The sequence below is a fragment of the Pangasianodon hypophthalmus genome, chromosome 18 (genome assembly GCF_027358585.1).
Source record: "Pangasianodon hypophthalmus isolate fPanHyp1 chromosome 18, fPanHyp1.pri, whole genome shotgun sequence".
NCBI lineage: Eukaryota > Metazoa > Chordata > Actinopteri > Siluriformes > Pangasiidae > Pangasianodon > Pangasianodon hypophthalmus.
The window spans coordinates 5,395,221-5,409,063 of NC_069727.1; the positions used below are offsets into that span (position 1 = coordinate 5,395,221).

Consider the following 13,843-nt stretch of genomic DNA (forward strand, 5'->3'; position numbering starts at 1 on the left):
CCCATTTGCCTATAATAAAACTAAATGAATTAAATTCGAGTGAAGAGGTTAGCTTGTCTACATTGCGTTGCTTTGAGCCATTCACTTACATGGAATGATTTGTTAATTGTTTACCCAGAAATTTGAATATTCTTGGAATTGTCCTGATCATTTGCATATCAGAACATGTTTTGAAAACACTAGGAATAGAATATTTAGGAAGTGAAGTGACTTGTGACCAAGTATAGTGACCCATACTTGGAATTTGTGCTCTGCATTTAACCCATCCAAGTACACACACTCAGTAGTGAACACACACACACACACACACACACACCGTGAACACACACACACCGTGAACACACACACACACACACACACACACACACACACCGTGAACACACACCCAGAGCAGTGGGCAGCCTTTTTGCTGCGGCGCACGGGGAGCAGTTGGGGGGTTTGGTGCCTTGCTCAAGGGTCTCACCTCAGTCGTGGTATTGAGGGTGGGAGAGGGCGCTGGTCATTCACTCCCCCACCTACAATCCCTGCCAGACCTGAGACTTGAACCCACAACCTTCAGGTTCACCTCCGGGTTGCAAGTCCAACTCTCTACCCATTAGGCCACGACTGCCTAGTCTGATAAAACTGAAGAGTTTTATCAGACTAGAAAAAATATATCACTTAGCTTTTATAGAAATAAGTCTCTGACCAAGTCTTTAACTCACCACAACCTAATTATTTACATATTTATAAAATTATATCATTTCTATCAGGCAAGCAGACAAAATGAGGCCGACAGATGAAATGACTTGCTTTTACTGTATTACTGTAAACTTCGGTGTGATGATCAGTGATCAGTCTTTGGGAGACGGTGATGATCAGTGATGTTTCCTGCCCTAATGGCCCTCTATTAGAGCTTGGTGCAGTTCTAGTTTTTGATCACTAGGTGCAATAATAACTCTATGGGCAGTGAGCTCATCTAGAAAGTTGAACAAATCAATGGAACATCTGCTTATAACAGATATGTGTTGGTCACTCAAAAGAGGTAATTAGTATTTCATTGGAATTTAAAATGTGTGGAGTTGTGAAAGAGGCCTTTAGGAACAGTAGTATTTGTTGAACAGCAGATCTACAGTAAACAGCTGAAATAAGCTACTGCTTATTTGTGTGCACGTCCAGATCTTCAGAACAAACATCCTAACATTTGAGAAAATACTTTGATAATTCCAGTTAAAGGTGAATTAGGTAAGATTACTCTTTCTCCCCCTCAAGATTAGGTCTCTAACAGTTAGGTGGTTTCAAGATTTGAACGAGTCCCGCCCATATTCACAAAGCTCCGCCCCCAGGATCTACAGTGGCCCATAGAGTAGTATCTATAAAATGACCAATACACTTTTGCTAAGGCCTAATACACTTTTTCTAAGGCCATGGCTTAATGCATTGTTTTTAATCATGTTCTAAATATCTTCCAGGTTATTTGTACAAGTAAGGAATAAAAAAAAACAGAATTATTTCACCTTTAACATACAAGTCAAGTCAAGTGGCTTTATTGTCATTTCAACCATATACAGCTAGAGAGTACACAGTGAAATGAAACAACGTTCCTCCAGGACCATGGTGCTACATAAAACAACACAGAACAACACAGAACTACAAGAGACTACGTATCTTTTTACATAAAGTGCACATGCAGATGTGTAGACAGCACAAGACAGTACAATGACTACCAAAACAAGGACAATAGGCACAGTAAGATACAGTGCAGTGCCGACTAGTACACAGGTCTCAAGATGGCAATACCTTGATACTAATGCCTATATCTTGCCTTTCCTTCAGTGTGTGTGTGAGAAAGTGTGCAAAAGACAACCATGGAGAAGTTTGTTTGAGTAAGAGGTTGAGGATTAGCATGAGTGTTTGGCCTCCAGCTGATCCCCTGAAGCTGTGTGAGAGAACTTAGAGGCCGTGACCTTTCTGACAGTAGGAGATAATCATGGAGGTGAAGAGCTCTTAAGGGAATGCTGAAAGTTTGCACAGGTCTCACAGAGGTACTCACCATTGTGTATTTTGTTTGTGCAAGCCTCTGCGTCAATGTGTATCTGCTCAAGTGGCTAGAAAAGGGTTTTTATAAAGGTTCTGTTCATTTGTCTTCAGCTTCATTTGTGATCACCCCTTATTTTCATGCAAGCACTCAGGCAATCACTGACAAAGTGCAAAAACAAAACACTCCACAATTACTCCTGCAGTGAATCACACCCCTGTCTGACAAAAAGAGAGAAAGAAAAATATTCCCAATTGTAAAAAATTATAAATGGCTCAAGATCTAGTCACTAAATGTGCTCTTTGTTTTATTAGTTGTTTATGTTCAGTAGATCATTTTGGAGGTAAACCTGAAATCACTGGGGAAACTGCTTTATGCTCTGACAGGAGAAATCACAGCATCTAGTTTAAGTAAGGAATAAAACACAATACAGTGTGTCCCAAGAGTCTCCATACATAAGGGAAGTTAACATGTTTTTAGCAAAATGTCTTCCAAAGTTTTTCATACTTAGTCTATGTAAGTCTATATATAGTCTATATATTTTTTCAGATAGGCTTTCGGAATGCCTTTGACAAAAGAAGAACGTACTGAAATCATTCTCATGGCTGGATCGGGAAACTGTCACAAGGTTGCGATGGACTTGCGATGGACTTTTGGGACACCCTGTAGTGTGTGCTGTTATAGGGAAATAATCAACAACCAAAGTGTTTTATTCCTCTTATACCACAGTAATTTGCCAAGAATGACAATATTTAATTTATTAAAGAATGACACGTTATAATTTTTATCTGTTTGTTAGTTCCTGTTATCCCTCATGTTATGGGAGCTATAAACAGTTCCCACACGAGTCGTTCTGTTTCACTGTCTTAAAGTTAATAAGACAAAAATTTACTGTTTGTCTTGGTACCACAGTTCTGAAGACTTTCTCCTGGCGGAAAACTTATTGAAGGCTCCTTCCGTAAATGTTAAATTAACGTATCCTTCCAGAAAACTTCAACATGTCAATGATTTTGTGTTTTAGGAAAACCTGTACACCTGCACATTCATGCAGTTAGCTAATCAGCCAATCATGTGACAGCAGTGCAACACATAAAATCATGCAAATACAGGTCAAGAGCTGCAGTTAATGTTCATATCAAATATCAGAATGGTGAAAAATGTGATCTCAGTGACTTTAACCGTGGCATGGTTGTTGGTGCCAGATGGGCTGATCTCCTGGGAACAGTCTCTAGAGTTTACACAGAATGGTGCGAAAAACAAAAAAACATCCTGTGAGTGGAGGGTCTGCAGGCTGAAATAAAATTAATCCACCATCCCATTGAAAACACAGAGGCATTAATCATTCAGGATTTATTAGAGGAAAAAAAAAAAACATTCATTCCCTGTTTCTTTACAGCATGGTATATAAACTCTTGATATGTGCAGATGATTGTCAAAGGCATTGGATATACAAGCCCCATATTAACAGAAGGTTCACATCACAGTAACGTTAGTAATTCATATGCCACTCCAAAATATGGATCATATTTTTGTCACATGCATATAGATTATATATTTCACATTTCACTGGGCAACTTTGGAGAGGGCAGCCATGGAGATGCGGTGAGAACAAGACCTGCATTGTCAAAACATGTTTTATATATATTTATTTATATTTATATATATTTATATATATATGTATATATACGTAAGGGCTCTTGGAAATACATGAACACTTTAGAGGTTGCTCTTTAGACATGCTTTTTTTTGTTAACAAAAATATATCATTTGATTTTTCTGTGTTTGTGATCATTTCATACACTTTATATCAGCGATGCTGCCTGGCTGTCAGTGGATACCATGCAGTAATTTTGAGAGTCCTTACTATATATTTGAGGGACGATTTTAATAAACTGCACAGTTTAGAGGGTGGCACAGACATGTGTCAATCACAGCTTTTAATTTAAAGAGGCAATCGCGACGCCTGAGTAGGTAGAAACATGAAATAATGTTGTAGTGGGACTTGATTCTTTAGGACTATAGAAGTGCATTCGTAACTAAGTATTATGTCTAAAATGCCCACCATTGATAAGGACTGGGATACCGATACTGTGAAATGGCTCGTTTTCGTCCAATAGGAGCGTGATTTTCTGATAAATGGTGAGAGAGAGAGAGAGAGAGAGAGAGAGGTGTACTGAAGAGCAGTCAATACAATAAAACATACCAATGTACATACACAACAATAGCTGTGTATCACAGTCAGATGTGAGTGAGCATGTGTGTGTGTGCGCGTGTGTGTGTTCAGTACACTGCGATAGAGCTCCAGAGAAAAGGCAGTGTTTAGAGGACAAACGTGTTTGCATTCCAAAGATCATACACACACACTTTTAATCGTCATGTCTCGTCAGCATGTCTTAGGATTTGTACTGTACACAATCTATTTACAAAGCCTTTGGACCAACAGAGTGATCAAACTCTGGAGAGAAAGTACACAAAAGACCACAATGGAGCAAAACACTCACAGAAAATAAGGATAATAACACAGATCAGGCATAACTTTAGTTCTCCACATCATCATCATCATCATCGCTGTCATTTTTAACACTCAATGGCGGCTGTGTGTGTGTGTGTGTGTGTGAGAGAGAGAGAGAGAGAGAGAGTGAGAGATCGATCTTGTATGCACTTTTCAATCAACATGACACCATGCAACTCCTCCTTTCACATGCACCAAGTTAGCGCTGACTTAATGGCGTTAAAGACAACCTGAAATCAGAACGTTTTAACTTTATTTCATATTCTACATGATCTATCACTATCACTCCATTAAGGCCAGATATTTCCTGTCTTTTGGATATTTTCCATCAAGAGCTTTTTTTTTTTTTTTTTAGTCTCTCCTTATACCATTGTAATGTTGGGTTCACATAATTTAAAACATTGCTGTTTAACAAAGAAACATTTATAGTCATTGCATTTATAATGTAAGCTTTCTGTGAGAAGATGTTTATTTAACAGCTTTGGAAGGAGTCTCCAGTGTCAGTGCTTTGTCTTAAGGCCAGGTACCACCAGCAAAAATCTGCAACCCCCAGATTTGGGATATTTTTCATCAAGAACTTTTATATTTTCAGAATATGTAGGAAGAAACTGAATTATTGATATAAATAATTTACTTTTATGCCAACTTAATTAACTACACAACAATCTTCTTTTATTTTTTCAGACTTTTTTTTAAATCTCTCGTTATACCATGGTACTTTTCTAGACTCTGATTTGTCACATAATTTTAAACCTGATAAACGTAATAAATGTAAGTTTGAGATTTTAAAAAGAAATATGTATAATCGCTGATATGGTAAAGTTTTCTGTAAGGAGATGTTTATGGAAGGAGTCTCCAGTGTCAGTGCTTTGCAAGTCTTCAGGGCAGAAGAGTTTATGGTTTCTGGGTAATGACAAGCTAGATTTTTTTTTGTCTTATTTACTTAGAGAGAGAGAGAGATAAAGGGAGGCTAGTGAGTGAACGATTGTTTACAGCTGCTAACTAGTGATAACATGCACTAATGTGTATCGTGAACATTCAAAGTAACCATAAATGGCTAAAAAAATAAGCCATTCAACTGATAAAAATTTGTAATCCAAAACACCAAATCATAGCCATGATGTCATTAGTGACTACATGCTCCCTCTCATGTTCTATCACTTAAATAAACTTCAGTGTGATAATGTCCAGACAACATGCCTCATCATTGGCTAATTTCCTGGAATACCACATCCTGTCATGTTTTCTTCCCTCCTTTTTTTTTTTTTTTTAATTTTATCATTGTAAAGGTTTTCCTAAAACGTAATGTTATATAGTCCATGTGGTCCATGTGTAGATGTTTTCTTGCTGATAGATGAACAGTTTTCTGCGATTCTATTGGGGTATTTCTCAGCCTTTCAGAGGAGGAACACTCACATCATCTCACAAACTGGATTCATAGGATTTAAATCCTTTTTTCCCCCCTTAATATCTTGGGTAGTTTGACTTTGAAATTTTGTCCATAACCCTATGCTAAAATTGCACTAATGATTAATGTTTTGCTAAATAGGTGAGTAATGAAATGCAAGTTATTTGCCTTATTTGCATATTTTAATACATTTTTGAAAATGTCATACAACATTTTTGTCTTTTTGTCAACAGGAAAGATTTATTCTAATTAATAATTAAAGGGTGGTTCCTGGCCTTAAAAGACAAAATATATAACTCATAATCTGGAATTAACCAGTGATATCAGGTCTTGTCTCACCATCCAATCAGATTACATTATGTTATGGGAGAAAAATGTGTTTAACATTTCACATTGTCTTTAAAACACCACAGGCATGACATACACATCAATTACCTCATATAAACACAGACAGTGAGACAAACACACACACTCACACTCGCACAAATACCATAACAGAAACGAAGACACAGCCACAAAGAGTTCCAAGAGTTCCTCTCAGTATAAAAATACTCGACTGCACAGATAAAAACGGTCTTCTCTGGCTTCTAATCTCAGGCCTCTGCCGGGTACATGGGTACCTTTGAGCATCCATAACATCTAACATCTTCAATAACACAGAAATGTACAGAAACTGCCAAGAATCTCAGACACCTTTAACATGAAATGACAAAATGGCGTACACTGATAAATGATAAATCCTGAACAGAAATCCTGTGACTACATCATGTACACGTAAACATTCAGGAGGAAAAAAAACAAGATGGAGGGAAGTTGCATGACGTTTCTGATGGCACTTAGGAGAATGTGACACACCCTTCACCCTTCTCCACACACACACACACACACAAACACACACACACACACACACACACACACCTTCTCCTGCAAGAACAACACATTGTAAAGGCTGCAGGAGACAAAGCGAGACACTCAGAAGCGTTTACGGTCAAGGAGACTCACTGGTCTCGGAATAACCGGAATAAGTGATTTTTAAAGCCCTTAACTTTTAGTTAAATTCCACCCCGTCTTAGTTTTGTTTTTACTACATACACGTCTGATTTAACTACGCACTCGGTAGATTTGTGACATATTTACATGATATGTAGCTATATTAGGGCTGTCCCCATCTAACGATTTTCTTCACCGCAAAAAAACAAAAAAAAAAACCTCTGATATTTTAGTGAGTAATATAATGTAAATTCAACTAATATTTATCTTTATTAGATTGTTAATGTAAGAGAGTTAAACCTATTTCTAGATATTTTTACTCATTTCAAGCTTGAAATTGTCTTATTCTACTGGCAGATCATTTTGCTTACTTCAAGTGTTTATTTCTAGAAAGAAGCAAAATTATGTGCCAATAGAAGAAAACAATTTTATGCTTGAAATTAGTGAATAAGTCTAGAAATAGGCTTAATTGTCTTATATTTGTTATATAATAATCTCTATAGTAGTACTAGTAGTAGTAGTAGTAGTAATAATAATGGTCTAATCAAATTAATGGGAAATATTAGACTTTCTTTATGGACTTGCTAAAATATAATTTTTTGCAGTGTTGGTTGACCAAAAGACTGACTTTCAAAATTTAATAGAAATAATATCAAAAACATTGGAGTATAAAACTTAAAATAAGTTCTAATTAATAATAAGTAATAAAAGCTTTAATTTCACTATATATGTTACTGAGGATGTTTTTAGACACTAAAAAAGTGCAACACCACTGAAATTACTTTAAAATGTGTTTTAAAAAAACATAATCTGAAACATTATTATCCATCATTTCTGAGTCTAAACAAAAGTTCTTTTACTAGTGTATCTTCCAAAACAATTTATTTAGTAGTAATTATTTTTCTTGGTTGACCAAATGGCCTGAATTTCAAAAAGAGAGCTAATAAATAAATAAATATCAAAAACACTGACCTAATGTCAATATATACAGGTTATATTACTTGAATGTGTTTAGAGATATTTTTTTTTAAGAATTTGTGAAACAGGCATGTTGTAACACTGAAAATAAAAATATAAATTTGATCATTTCTGAGGCTAAACAAAAGGAATGTTCTGTTACTAGTGTATCTCCCTAAAAATCTTTCTCCTCTTGATATCATCATGACCTAGGGGTGTGGCTTATTTGACTGACAAGCTAACAAATTTCTGTCACGTCATTTTGCTCGTCTATCCAACACCAACTCATAATGTGTTGTTTAACGGCTAAAAGTCCAGCTACAAAATCTGGATAAACAAATAACATGACTGAATCTTGACAACAGTTAGCATTTAATACTTAAACATGATTAGCTCATGGCTATAAATAAGACGGGATGAAGAGCGTTATGTTTTGTTCCGTAGTGAAGCGTCACATGATCACGTTGGACTAGTGCCATGGACTCTGAACAGATGAGATGTATGTTTTGAATTTGAGACATTCTTATTTGTCCATTTGTGTTTATACAGTCTGTTTTTTGTTGGTGAGCTAGTTTTTGTCCTGTAGCTAGTCTCTGTTCTGACTAGCTGCCTTCAGATAAATAATTTACATAAACACGTGATTGGCATCAACACAGGATCTGTTACAGATGCTGCATGTTTCGCTGACGCTGGTTCATGTTTAGAGTCGCTAAACTATGGTCATTTTTTAAAAACCATGATTGATTCTGCTACAGTATTTTTTCATGTACATGGTTTGATCCTCTGAAGTAATATGTTGGGTCAGCATATGACCCCTGTTTTAGGGTTTTGTACCAAAGTAGAAATATTTCCCATTTATGCTTGTAAACTTTCTACTACCTTCACCCAAAATCATTTTTTCATGATTTATTTTTGTCCTGTTGTCTCCCATTTTGACCACTTGGCAATCAAACTCACGCCACCCCAGTTCACGCTGTTTTCGTTTAAATTAAACCTAACATCAGCTTAAGATTTTTGGGAGATACGCCTGTAAAGGAATATTTTTTTTGTCTATACTCAAACATGATCAAAATAAGGATTCAAATCATGTTTTTTTTAATTGTAATTTTTCCCCCCAAGTAATTTACTATTGTTGCTTTCAAATTAAAAGGCAAACTAAGTTAGATCAGCTACAGTTTAGCCTCACACTTATTTTTAAACATCATCATAACGACATAGTGGTACTGTGATGAGTTTTGCAGAGTTTACATTCCACCATTTTGGAATCATCTTTACAAACGTTTACAGAAAAGTGCGTCCATGTGCGTCCAAGTTTTTTCCAACACTCCCCCATGTTTTTGCATCCATCTTTCAGTGCCAAGTGCATTTTTTTGACTAGCTAAATAATCCAAACTTCCAGATGTAATGACAGTTTTAACTATAATTAAGCTAAAATATACACAAGTGCATAAATGATGACATAAATAAAAGCATTTAGTTGATATACAGGGGGCAGCCCTAGCCCATATACTCACCGCCTGACTCGGACCTTTGGTAGAGACAGCCTGATACAACGGTGGACGATGGTGCACAGGACATATCCTAATTGTAACATTTTCTATCAAGGGCTCTACTCTGGCTAAGGGGTGAGACCAACCCGAGACATGGAAGAATTTTCATTTATATGGTCATGATGATGTCCAGTGCAACTGTGGAATTCCCTGAGAACTCGTACACTGGGTGTGAAGCAACGCTGCCATGGCTTTTCAGGGGCTTTCAATGTGTGTGTGAGTGTGTGTGTAAACGTGAGATAGATAGACTGAGAAAAAGATGGTGTATAACAGTGCTACCATCGTCAATCATCACTGCTTGGGTGTATGTGTGCATGTAATAAAAAAGAAAAATCATATTTGAGGCAAATATTTGGATGAATTTTGTGATGTGGTAATAAACTCTATACTCTCAATCCAACACTGCAGGACTACAGCAAATCAGTCAGTAGCTGTGGAACTTCCATGTGCAAACACATACAACTTGGAGCCAGATTAACAGTTCGAAACAGTCTAACATGATTTATAAAGCACTTCTGCAGGTCTGCGAGACAGATCATAGAAAACTTGAAAACCAGAGAACGACTAGAAACTCTAGAAATAAAACTGCAAAAAACTCGTCAACTCAAACACAGCTTATAGGAAGTGCCAGAAGTGTGAGGGGGGAAAAAGAGAGAATACAAGGGGAAGAGCTTAGAGATGTAGAATAAGAACAACTATTTGACATTGGTTCTGCCTGAAGGTGCTCAAGGCAGACACACATCACGTTCGCTCCTATGCATTCCTCTGAAGTCCTTTCCGAGTCGTAACCGAAGGGTAAAATGGCTGCTGTGATTCATAGCACATTCATAACACAACACGCTATTATTCTCATATAAGACTCAAGTCCGGCCACGTAAATCCACTCTTATAAGTGAATTAGACCTCTTCATCCTGTCTGCGTGTGTCGTGCCCCCTGATGGCGTGGGGTTCGAGTAGCAGGACGAGTTTCTGTGTGCAGTAAGTGGCGCGCAGTGTCGAGTCTCTCAATGGTTAATTATGGCGACCAGTGGGCGGGTGAGTCCTCTGCCTGTCCTCAAGGCAGGGCGGGGGGTGGTCTGAGAGGCGTGGCTTACAGGGCCGTGGCCTCCCAGCTCTCCCCCCGCAGGACCTGGCGTCACTTGGTCCCAGTTAACACAGTGCTCACCGAGGCAACTGAGGAGGGGTGTGGCCTGCAGGGCTCCGCCCCTGGAGCTGGGGATGCGGCTGCAGACGCCAAAGAACAGGAAGCATGAGGAGGTGCTGTACCTACAAAAGAGCACCATGCACATTAGCAAGTTGGATTGTAGTTATGTTTCCTATTTTATGTTGTTGGAAATGAGTGCAGCATTTGACACTACTGACCAGGATATTTATAATGGACAGGCTTGAAAACATGGACAGTTGCTACCAAGACAAGTTCTGGCTTTGTTTAAACCTTAATTGACAGACCATTACCATTTTGTAGGAGTAATAAAGATACCTCCGAGACCAAATGTAATATGGCATCCCACAAGGCTCTATTTTAGGTGCCCTATTGTTTTCCTTCTTCACATGTAATTATTATTATTATTATTATTATTATTTTATTTTATTTTTTTACAAATTTTGACTTTCACTTCTATGCTGATTATACATAATCATACTTATTAGTTTGTCCGGATTCAGCAGCACAGATACCAAAATGAGACTGTGTTAAAGAGGCAAAAGCTTAGAAACATCCTTCTCCTAAATTCTGATAAAATGACTTAATGAAAAGCTTCTGTGACACCAGAATTCAGGAAGCTGGTTTATCATTTAATTTCCATGTAATTGTGAAAGTGTGAAAATAGAGAAAATATGAAATAGACCAACCCTACATGATGCTAGTAAATTAGTGCTTGCTTTGATAACCTCTAGATTCAACTATTGTAATGTGTTGCTGCCCTGCTGTCACTTTAAGGAATCTTCAGTAAGTCCAGAATGCAGAAGTCCACGTCCTTCCCAGGAAAAGGTCAGAGCACATTAGCTCAGTCTTATTCAAGCTACACTGCCTGCTTATTAAGTTCCACATTGACTACAAAGACTTGATTATGATGTCTGGCTTGCCTCTGATCTCCTGAAGCAGTATAACCCATCTCAAGCATTTTGCTCAGCTGAGACAAAGCTGCTGTTAATCGTGAAGATCCTCACTCACAGCTAAGATGGTGGAAAAAGGTTTTCTTCTATCACCACTAAACTCTAAAATTATTAGGAACACAAGGTCTTTTTAATCATGATTATTGTCCTTTTATGTACCATCTCGCACAGATTTTTAGTTAATTATCAGTGACTATAGATGTGCTTTATCTTACTTTGTTTTAATCTTTTATATGTTTATATGACATGCTGTTAAGATCTTTTTGTGTGTGTGTAATATATATATATATATATATATATATATATATATATATATGTGTGTGTGTGTGTGTGTGTGTGTGTATACATATACACACACAAAAAAAAAGGATCTTAAGAGCTATATATCAAGTGAAGACTGCTACACTACAGAATTCTTAGATAGTTATTGCTTTGTCCCAGTAGTTGAAAGTCAAAAAAAAAAAACACTGCGAATGTGCTTAATACACAAACACACACAAACAGTCCTACAGAGTCTTACTTACAGTCTTTGCGTGTTATAGTGGGAGACTCTGTAGACATGTTGTTGATATGATACTGGTTCTGGTTAGGAGCCGGTTTCTGGTTTTGGCTGAGGTTTAACGCCGGGTTCAGGGTTTGGTTCGGTGGTGGCGTCTGCTGCTTTGCTGCATGCCCTCGGCTCTGGGCGCTGCTGTTTGGGTGAGCGCTGTCCATGCTGGCGCCCATACTACTGCCCAGCTGCAGCCTCCTCATGTGCCTCACCACTGCCGTAGCGTTAAAGGCTTGCTGTTACACACAAACGCAACAGGAAAGCATTGCTGATGGGCCCAGCTGCTGTATTTGAATCTACAACATGTGTCAGGATGTCTGTTCCCAGGCCCGACTTACCCTCCACTTGCTTTTAGCAAAGTTTTTACGCATTTGACGGCTGACGGATTCGTGGATGTTCTTGCAGAGAGCGGTGTCTCCAGCAATCCTGAAAAAAAGTCAAATTATTATTCATGCATATCCTGCATTATAAATTCTGATGGTTACTGTGACAGCAAATAATGCGTTCAGGATTTGATCCCAAAACAAGCAAATAATCCAAGTGAGATCACTGAGACACATTGACAAGATTTACAAGCTTTAAAGCTAAAATCCTTTTACAAAATGTTATCTCTGTTCTTACAACACCACCAGATTCTTTTCTTTTCCAATTTTTTTTATCCCTTTGCTAATTGGAAATTAGGGTTTGATTATATAATATAAAAAATGAGCCATGTTGTGTTAAACAAAGTATTATTTATTAAAAAAAGATCCTTGTGCATATCTGTAATTCTGGGTATACTGTCTTCATCCAGTTTCTTATAACTGAAATATTTGTGTGGGGTCTGGGAAAACCCATCAGATGTCACTGTGGCTGAATTCTGGAAAACATCTCTACTTCAAGAAAACAAATATATTTACCAAAATTACATGGAAATATTTTTATTTAGGCTACTTTCTAGCCTTTCCTTGGTGTCTGGGTGCCAAGATAATGTTGTGTAAAAGCTAGTCCTGTATATAATACTGTACAGTATGTCCTCAATGCCATGTTATTGCCTGTGTCCTGGTCGTTACAGACCTCTGCAGTAGCCCGAGAACGAGACTCTGAGAACGACACTCACCAGGGGTGACGGAGAGCCTGTTCACAAGTGTAGCGCTTAGCGGGGTCTTTCTCCATCAAACTGCTGATAAAGTCCTTGGCTGGAGAGAACAAACACAAAACTGAGAACACTGCCAGCAAACACAAAGTGGCTAATTACTTCTGTTAATGAAGAGGAAAATATTTACAAAAGCACTAAAATATTTAACACTGACCTAAAAAAATCATTACAAAAATAGAGTGAAGTGTATTTTAGGGAAATCAACAGTGAACAAGTAATGGCCAAAAAAAAAAAAAAAAAAAAAGCTCTAAACAAATGTTGAGAGAGAAATAAACATGTGGTGAGACACTTTCCTGTAACACCATGCTTACATTTTTGCACTCTTACTGGCAGACCACAGGATTACTCATGGATAACTGAGTACACATTTGTGTGTATCTGTGAGTGTATGTGCTGCAGATGTAAGCAAGTCCGAATTTAACAGCTAGTTAGAAGTAAAGTGAATATTTACGTGACTACGTTTCTCAGTACTACTCCTCTAAATTCCACTGGTGTGACTATTTAATTTGGGAAGGCTACGCTGTACCAAGGAGCAACACACAAAGTTTTAACTATTAACTAACTCCTTCTATATCAGCATTGTAACAAAACAAACACACACATGTT

The 13,843-nt window shown here is 37.6% G+C and overlaps 1 protein-coding gene across 1 annotated transcript in view; it reads right to left on the bottom strand.

Moving 5' to 3' along the window:
• Positions 1-3,351: 3,351 nt before the first annotated feature.
• The window catches only part of camk1da (calcium/calmodulin-dependent protein kinase 1Da), an 88,877-nt gene continuing 78,385 nt past the window's right edge, over positions 3,352-13,843 (bottom strand). Inside the window, exons 8-11 of the mRNA XM_026922817.3 lie at positions 13,199-13,277; positions 12,438-12,525; positions 12,074-12,335; positions 3,352-10,700 (exon numbers count right to left, since the gene is read on the bottom strand). Coding sequence (XP_026778618.1) covers positions 10,570-10,700; positions 12,074-12,335; positions 12,438-12,525; positions 13,199-13,277 — 560 coding nt within the window. The 3' untranslated portion in view covers positions 3,352-10,569. The remainder of the gene's footprint in view (positions 10,701-12,073; positions 12,336-12,437; positions 12,526-13,198; positions 13,278-13,843) is intronic.